Source organism: Papaver somniferum, chromosome 1 (genome assembly GCF_003573695.1).
Source record: "Papaver somniferum cultivar HN1 chromosome 1, ASM357369v1, whole genome shotgun sequence".
NCBI lineage: Eukaryota > Viridiplantae > Streptophyta > Magnoliopsida > Ranunculales > Papaveraceae > Papaver > Papaver somniferum.
The window spans coordinates 163,382,950-163,392,237 of NC_039358.1; the positions used below are offsets into that span (position 1 = coordinate 163,382,950).

At 35.4% G+C, this 9,288-nt stretch overlaps 2 protein-coding genes across 2 annotated transcripts; both read left to right on the plus strand.

Moving 5' to 3' along the window:
* Window positions 1-551: 551 nt before the first annotated feature.
* On the plus strand, window positions 552-2,997 carry LOC113306309 (protochlorophyllide reductase-like). The gene is made up of 5 exons (XM_026555263.1): window positions 552-755; window positions 897-974; window positions 1,490-2,024; window positions 2,113-2,471; window positions 2,554-2,997. The coding sequence occupies exons 1-5, from the start codon at window positions 702-704 to the stop codon at window positions 2,707-2,709; spliced, it is 1,182 nt and encodes a 393-aa protein (XP_026411048.1). The 5' UTR covers window positions 552-701; the 3' UTR covers window positions 2,710-2,997.
* A 2,622-nt stretch (window positions 2,998-5,619) lies between these two features.
* Window positions 5,620-8,881, plus strand: LOC113353229 (protein FAR1-RELATED SEQUENCE 7-like). The gene is made up of 5 exons (XM_026596904.1): window positions 5,620-6,605; window positions 6,946-7,152; window positions 7,249-7,540; window positions 8,199-8,498; window positions 8,759-8,881. Exons 1-5 carry the CDS (start codon window positions 5,620-5,622, stop codon window positions 8,879-8,881), a joined length of 1,908 nt encoding a protein of 635 aa, XP_026452689.1.
* Window positions 8,882-9,288: the final 407 nt, after the last annotated feature.

The following is a 9,288-nucleotide window of genomic DNA, read 5'->3' on the forward strand; positions in this document are numbered from 1 at the left end:
GTTTACTAGTTTCCTAACGTTAAGATAATCTTCTTGAGAGAATGATGCACTGACTAATCTTGAATTTTTTTTTAATGGAAGACTAATTAGAAATCTTTTTCTAAGTTAAATTTGAATAAATTTGGCAACACGAGATACTTTCCTGACAGGAATTTGACTGAGAGCATGATAAAGATAAACTTCTAAATCGTAAAAAAAAATAAAAAATAAACGATTCGAATCGAACTATCGAATGATATGAAATCAACGATTCGAATCGAACTATCGTGATTACTAGAAATTCATATACTGGATGCTTTCCGTTGCCTCAACTAGGAGCTTCTGACATTGGTCCACCAAAATCAGGTGATAGCTAATCTAAAAATCCAACAGAACAGGAGATAAATTAATAAAATTGATGAAGAAAACAAAAATATCAGAGACGAAATCTGGAATACAAAACCCTATTGGTTGATATTCGTTGACGTGGCTTCTTTCATCAACTGATTATTATCTTATCTTCTTCTGCTCTCCTTCCATGACAATAATTATATCCAAAATGAGACCATCATTTTTAAACTTATTAGCTATTGTAGAGTCCCATATTCTCCAACAATAACGAAAATAAAAATCACTGAACTCGATAAATATCATCTAAAAGTTTACACATTTTCTGGTACAACCTAAAAGTTTCTTTTTCTTTTTTCTTTCGTTTACTAGAAATGGCTCTTCAAGCAACCTCTATCCTTCCATCCAGTCTTTCCATCCACAAGGAGGTCTGTTTTCAATGAAACCATATCATGTTTCTTCTACTTGTTTAAATCATTTCTGTTTATGTTGCTTTCTTTTCATGTTTTGTCTAAAACCATGAACTGTGTTGTGGTAGTTACGTGTTATTATGTGCTTCATTGCTGCAGGGTAAATCAAATTTGTCAGGGAAGGATTTCTATGGAGTTTCTTTTGCTGAATTCAGTCCTCTAGTCATAAGAAACAAGGTATAAATACGAATTATTAAGTTAATTAAGCAGCTGTATTTTCTTACCTTATGAATTTAGAATGACCAAGGCAAAAAGACATCAGCAAGATTTGTTTTTCCAGTGTTAATAATGTATCTGTAGATGAGCAAACCATATATGGACGTACATGGGTTTAATATGTAATGAAAATATAAAAGTCCACATTTATTTAGTGATTATCGGGAGGGGATTCGTTAAAATGTTTATTAGGGTATTATGATTGCCATACCTTCTTGAACCAAAATGGCCAACGTAGTATAAAAAATCTGACTCTCAGTGATGAAGTTTTTTAAGATATATGAGAGAACTTTTATCATCAAAATAGGTGTGAATTATGGCAAAATAAATAATTCAATTAGACAAGGTTATTCTCCTCAGAATTAGTCTTATTATGATTTTGGAGTATCATCTTAAACACGTTAACGTCATGACCAAACCTGATTTCAGTCTTTAAAACAATTCGGCTCATGATTTAACTGAACTGGTAAATGCAGAGAGAATTGAAGAGCCAAAGGTTATCTGTTGGAAAAATCAGAGCCCAGACAGCAGCAACAACTCCAGGGGTAAATCAATCTACACAAGGAAAGAAAACTCTTAGGAAAGGAAATGTGATAATAACAGGAGCTTCATCAGGACTAGGTTTAGCAACAGCTAAAGCCCTGGCTGATACAGGAAAATGGCATGTTATTATGGCTTGTAGAGATTTCCTTAAGGCTCAAAGAGCAGCTAAATCAGCTGGAATTGACAAAGAGAATTTCACTGTTATGCACCTCGACCTCTCTTCTCTTGATAGTGTCAGACAGTTTGTTGACAACTTCAAGCGGTCAGGTAAACCGCTTGATGTGTTAGTATGTAATGCTGCTGTTTATCAGCCAACAGCCAAGGAACCATCATTCACTGCTGACGGATTTGAGCTCAGTGTTGGTACTAACCACTTAGGGCACTTTCTTCTTGCTCGGTTACTCCTCGATGACTTGAAAAATTCTGATTACCCATCTAAGCGGCTCATCATCGTAGGTTCAATAACAGGTAGAAAATATCCTGTGTTGTTTTTATGTTTTAAGATTAAGCCGTATTATTTATCCAAGGAAATGACTGGAATTTTGTGCGGTTCTAGGGAATACAAACACATTGGCTGGGAATGTGCCTCCAAAGGCAAACCTTGGTGATCTAAGAGGTATGGCAGGAGGACTGAGTGGGACCAACAGTTCAGTGATGATCGATGGAGGCGAATTTGATGGTGCTAAAGCCTACAAGGATAGTAAAGTATGCAACATGCTCACCATGCAGGAGTTTCACAGGCGTTATCACGAGGAGACCGGGATTACATTTGCATCACTTTACCCAGGTTGCATTGCCACGACCGGTTTGTTTAGGGAGCATATTCCTTTGTTCAGGTTACTTTTCCCACCCTTCCAGAAGTACATCACAAAGGGTTATGTATCTGAAGAAGAGTCTGGCAAAAGGCTTGCACAGGTATGAAAAGCTATAAAGATACGATTATTATGGAATGAAATGTTTAATTGCCTCAACTTATGATAGTTGATAATTCTTTCAGGTGGTAGGAGAACCAAGCTTGACAAAATCAGGTGTATATTGGAGCTGGAATAAGACATCAGCTAGTTTCGAGAATCAGTTATCTGAAGAAGCTAGCGATGTTGAGAAGGCCCGAAAACTGTGGGAGGTCAGTGAAAAGCTAGTCGGCTTGGCCTAAAGGAAGCATGTCATTAACATCAACGTCAGTCTTTGTAATGGGCCAGGAATGACATCATCGATCTCTTCGTAAACGGGAATAGGAATAACACAGCCAATTTGTGGGTTTTTTGTATGCAATTTTTCACATGTAACCTAGAACAAATTTGAGTTCGGTCAAGGCAAGAGAAGGATAGTTGTGGCTTTCTAAATCTAACGCCTCTTTCTCCCTTTAGAATCTAATACCTCCTTTGTACTGCAGCAATTTAACATGTGACATTAGTGTACATCTGATGAACAATGCCATCAATGCTGAGCTGCTCAAAGCAATATCTGAAAAACATGAAGACTATGATTGCAACAGTTTTTCACAAAAAAAAAATACTAGCAGTTTTGCGTTTTATAGAGAAAAGCTCAACAAAACAGTGATAACGTCAATAAGAAAAATTCGTTGCTATCATCTGGCACAAATTTTGAATCGGCCGCGAGATCAAAATTGAACTCGCGGCTTGCTGTTGGATGTGACATCGTCAAACTGGGAGCTTAACCACAGTTAATCACCCAAATTTTTAAAACAACTGTCGCATACAAATCAACTTTTTCTTATTTTTGAAGCATGCATTCAGATGATCTGGATGCACAACAATTACATAAACTTCATCATCATCAACATAATTATTAGCACCACTTACTTCGCCGTGGTGGAGAAGCAATATCCATTAAAGCTCTGGAGAAGGAGATGGATTAAGAAGTTCCATTTGAAATCTAACAAAAACCATAAATATATTAACCAAAATAAATAAACTGGATTTTGGACTCCCAATAGTTATACTAGATTTGATTATTTAAGTTGTTAATCTTAGAATTGATATGATAAGAAATCGTTTGAGAGGAGAGCAAACTGATTGTAGGAATTTTGGGATCTCAGAGATGATCCTTCACAAATACTTTTGAATTCAAGTGATCCTTGTGGACTAGGTAGACGCTAGAGACTATGATCACAAGATGGCAGCAGCACTGATAGGTCGGGCAATACAGCAGCTTTTTTGTCTTAAACTCCGGTGTTGGACTGTGGTTAAACCTGAGCACCGTGAATCTGCCGGTTCATCTTTTATCTCGCGGGATCAAAAATTTCCTCTATTATCTTAGAAAATTAACAGGGGAAAGCCACTTTTACTAGGAGAAAACTGACTTCGGTCTAGCTTATTTGGTTTTGGGTCAACATTGGGTGGATTTAAAATAAGTTTTTCCTTGTCAAAATAAATATAAAATAATCGTACACATCCTTTTAAACCCCTAATTTTTTTTTATCATTAATCACCGATTAACAAATCCTATCAAACATTAATCACCGATTAAGAAATCCTATCTAACATCCAAATTCTTAGATTATTAATTTGACCTCGAATGTGCAGTGCTAAAACAGTGAGGACTGCATATATTTTGCAGAAATGGTAATGCCCTTTCTCTCAATTCTAATATATTTTGTAGTGAAAAACCTTTTCCTTTAAACTTGTTGCTTCATCAATGTTCAAACCCTGTTTAAAATACACATGTTACTGCACTTTAAGAAGAGAAAAAGGGGTACTCTAGCTTTAATTTATTAAATTAGATTTTAAGCATCACATTGTTATGAGTTTCATGAGCTAAATAACGATTGTCTTATCTCCATGTACGCCCATCAAAACAATCTGAAGTGGACTCCCCATAACATCACTAAAGTTAAAATATTTATACTGGCCGATTTTGCATTTCATATGCAAATATATTCGATCCCTTGAGAAGTTATGATGTGAAATATAGATTTTAGTTTAGTTCTTGAACATCAGTAAAATAAAAAAAAGTAGTCGAGTAGTCAATTGCGTAGAATTTAGATGAGAAAGATAACTACTAATACATAAACAGAGAGAGCTCCAAAAAGAAAAGATGATAAAGAGAAAGCTTATTAAAATCTACCCAATATTGACTTCAAGTCAATTATTCTAGACCGAATCAGCTTTCCCTCTAGTAAAAATGGCTTTCCCCCTATTAATTATCTTATCTTATTGTTTTACTGGAAAAAGCTCAATAAAACAGGGATAATGGTCTGTCAATGAAAAAAATCGTTGCTATTTGCCTATTCCTCCAATTCCGAGAAAGTGATACTACAATTTATTTATTTTATTTTAGCTTAAAAATAGGTAAAATTTAAATTTATTATATTTTAGCTTAAAATAGTTTTAACAAATATTATAGAAATCATATAAAACTTTTGGTTACCGATTTTGCTACTTGACAGCAAAACCTACGTGGCGGAGAGAGGTAAGTATTTTCTGTTTATCTAAATCAAAAAAAAAAAACGAGTTAATGGGAAAATATTAACTCCCGTTGGATATACCCAACGGTTCAGATGGGAAAACAAAAAGTTTAGAAATCTGGCAGCGGGAAAATATCCTATTCAGTTTCTTTTTTTTTCTTCCTAAAACAAATCTAGGGTTTCTTCATCTTCCTAAAAGAAATCTAGGTATTCCGAGATAAGAATCTGTTCTCTCCAAATCTTCGAATACAAACAAGTTCCGCGATGGTAATTCCATAGATTAGTACCATATCTGTGTTAAACTTATTACTAACAAGGTAAACTTAAACCCAACACTATATTTATTGTATAAGAGTTTTTGAATGCACCGATAAAAGAAAAAAAGAGTTTTTGAATGCGACGTTTTGAATGCCAAACTCATCTTTATTGTTTAAGATTTGATATAAATCGTATTTTATGAACTATTTACAGTTCTCGTTTCTCTTCCATTAGATTTGGTAAGCATTCTGATCAGGAGTTTTAATAATTTCAAAACTATAGCTTATATGATTGATACGTGTTAATGTTCACAGATGTGTGTTTATACGGTAAACTTGTATCACTTTTATAATATATCTAATCTGATTTGAAGTGTAGATGGTGGCTGCCAGTTTAGATGATGCTGAGAAAGAAACGGGTGAAAAGATGCAAAGTACTGATGAGGATGAATTCTACATTGGAAAAAAGTTTGAAACACATGATGATTTGTTCAATTCTTATAAAGCGTATGCAAAACGAGTCAGATTTGCAGTTAGAAAAAGAACTAATCGGAAAAATGAAGAAGGGATCATAAGGAGTGTGACATATGTTTGTAGCCGAGCAGGAAATCCTGTTAACATGACTAAAAATATAGTCAAACCTCGCAAGAGCAATCGTTGTGATTGCAAGGCTTACGTTACTGCAAGATTGGATGATGAAGACAAATGGGATTTTACTCAGCTTAAGCTTGATCACAATCATACGTATAATCCTTCTCGGCATTATCAGCAACATCGCAAAGTTGAACCACATGTATTACATACAATTGATCTTAATGACCAATCACGAATTCCAGTGGAAAAGACTTTCCGCTCTGTGGTGAATCAGTTTGGTGGATTTGATAAAGTTGATTGCAATGAGAAAGATTGTAGAAATGCACTTGATGTAATACATCGACTAAGACTTGGTGAAGGGGATGCAACTGCTTTGATGAAATATCTTTCCAATAAGGTAAAAGATAATAGTGTATTTTATTTCGAAGTTGACTACGATGATGAAAATTGTTTGAAAAACGTATTTTGGGCCGATGGTTGGAGTAGAGAAGCATATAAAGAATTTGGCGAGGTTATTAGTTTCGATGCCACTTACATGACTAACGATTATGAGATACCTTTCACTCCTTTTATCGGGGTTAATCACCATGGCCAATCAATATTGCTTGGATGTGGGTTGCTTTGTAATGAAACTACAGAAACATTTGTATGGCTATTTAAGAAGTGGCTTAAATGCATGTCTGGATGTGCTCCGAGAGCAATTATAACTGATCAGTGTCAAGCCATGAAGAATGCGGTTGAAATTATTTATCCAGAAGCTAGGCACAGATGGTGTTTGTGGCATATAATGAAAAAAATCCTGAAAAGTATGGTAGTTACAAACAAAGAGAGAAAATTGGGTTTGCTTTGCAAGAGGCAGTATATGATTCCCAGACTCCGGCTGAATTTGAAGAATCATGGAAGAAAATGATCGACAAATACAATTTACAGCAAAAAAAATGGTTGAACGATTTATACCCTGAGAAAGAACGATGGGTACCATGTTTTCTTAAAGACACGTTTTGGGCGGGGATGGCTTCTACTCAGCGTAGTGAAAGCATGAACACATTCTTTAAAGGTTTTGTCAATTCAAAGACAAAACTAAAACAGTTTGTTGATCAATGTGAACAAGCCTTGAGAAAAAAAAAGTAGAAAAAGAGTTGATAGCAGATGCAGAGTCATGTTCAAATTCAATTCCTGTTCTTTCTGGTGGCTATCCTTTTGAAAAGCAACTATGGGATATGTATACCCTTGTGAAATTTCAAGAGTTCCATAAAGAAATTTGTGGGAAGATTGCATGTAAAGTGGTTGAGTTTGATGAGGAGTCTGAGGTTTATAAGTACGTTATTCAAGAGGATGTTTGGGTTAATGATGATTTTTGTAAGAAACTGAAATTTAATGTTGCACTCCGTAGAACATAAACGGATGATGGTAGCAGTGAAGAGGAAGATGATGATATAGATATTCAAGTGGTAGATGATGGTGAAGTCATGGATGATTTAGAGACGGATAATGAAAGCGGAACAGATGAAAGTGAAACAACTAGAAGTGAAGCTGAAAAAAGCGACACGGATGATAGTGAAAACGAGGAGTGTGTGCTTGATAAAACGGCAGATGAAACCGAAACAACTGAAGCTAAAAAAAGAAAAAAATGTGTTGATTTTGATATTCACTGTAGATGCAAATTGTTTGAGTCTAAGGGAACTCTTTGTAGACATGCAATTGTGGTACTAATACGTAATGGGATTTGACTTATTCCTGAAAAATACATCTTACGCACGTGGAGAAAAGACGTAACAAGACCGCATACAAAAGTGAAAGTGAGTTTTAGCTGTTGGGAATTGAACGAGTCCAGTCTCCATTACAATCAAATGTCTCTGAAGTTCAACGTTTTAGAGGATTTGGCTTCTGTCAATGATGAAGAAAGTAAGGTTGTCAACGAATGGTTGGACAATAAGATTGAGAAGCTCAAAGCTAAGTCAATATAACTCGAAAAGATTAAATTGAACGCTGAGGATCAAGGGGATACATCAATTTCTAATGTTCGTAATCCACCGAAAAAGAAACGTATAGGAAGAAAGAGATCTAAAAGACTCAAAGCCAAGAGAGCACGGAAAAGGACAAAAATAAAGACCTCGAAAAAGCCTAGCCAGGTTAGTATTTTATGTTCACTACTAATGGAACACATCTTTCATTGTCAAAGTATTAGTATAATTTTGTTTGTCTATTGAACTGCTTTTATCTTAGACAGTAACTTGCTTAACATATTAGAATTATAAGAACAAATTGTGAAGGATATTTGAATGCATGCTTTTCCTTCTGTCTATGGCAACATCTCCAGACCCATAAATTTACATCTTGCTCATTTTATTTGATTTGTTACAGGATATCATCACAAATATTCCAAACCTTAGATTAAATGATATGCATGTGACCCGGGAGAGTGTTGCAACTCCAACACCATCATATCTTCATGATATTTCACATCAGCAACATACAGAAGCTACTCGTGGTCGAGGTACTCGCGGCCGAGTCACTCGAGGTCGAGGAACTCGTGGTCGGGGCACTCGAGGTCGTGGTGCTCACGGAAATGCCGCTCAACTGAGTAACAATGCTTCTACTTTTGCTTCAGTTGGCATGTACATGCATGTTCCTGCCGAAGCACCATATATCAACCCTCCTTATGTGAGTAGTTGGAATTCACCTCATTTTATGCTTCTTTGTATTGCTATTGTTTTTGTCCTTTTAGTTTCCCCTCTAACAAGTATAGTTTTTTTATAATCTTAAAGCCAAATATGAGGACAACGTACGGTTGTTACGAAATTACAGAACCAAGTTCCTTTCTAGGACAATTAATGGTAAACAAACTTTTGCGACATATAAAGTTGTTAAGTGTACTCTTATGGAAATTTAAATCCTAAGAATGTCTTTTTTTTTAATGGCAGTACTATGGAGGAATTAATAATTTTGGAGCAGCATATGCGGATCATAGCGTACATGATCGAGTTGTCACTCCAACTGCACCACATACACCTTCTAGTGAGGGGTTTATCCAAAGGCGGAGTTAGATTCTAAGTGGATGTGTTATTTTCATTTGGTTTTAGACTCATTATGTGTAGCTTCCTTATTTGCCAAAAGAATTAGTACTTCCCTGGATTACAATGTTTTAAGATAATACCTACTGCAAGGATATATATGAGCTACAACATTCAGGAAATTTTAGTGATGCATTTTGCTTGAATGGAACAAAGACAGGATCTGGTATTACTGACATTAATTGCATGGGTATTTGGAATCACTATTTCTGCATCATCAAGTCTGGCAAATCCTACTCAGTGTAGTACCACCTTACATATTGAATCATACTTTAATGAAGAAATTTAATTCATGTATGTGCATCATAAGTATGTTCTGCAATAATACCACAAACTTTGCAACATTAAATCCGTTGTTTGCAATAGGATTGCTTAGTCTG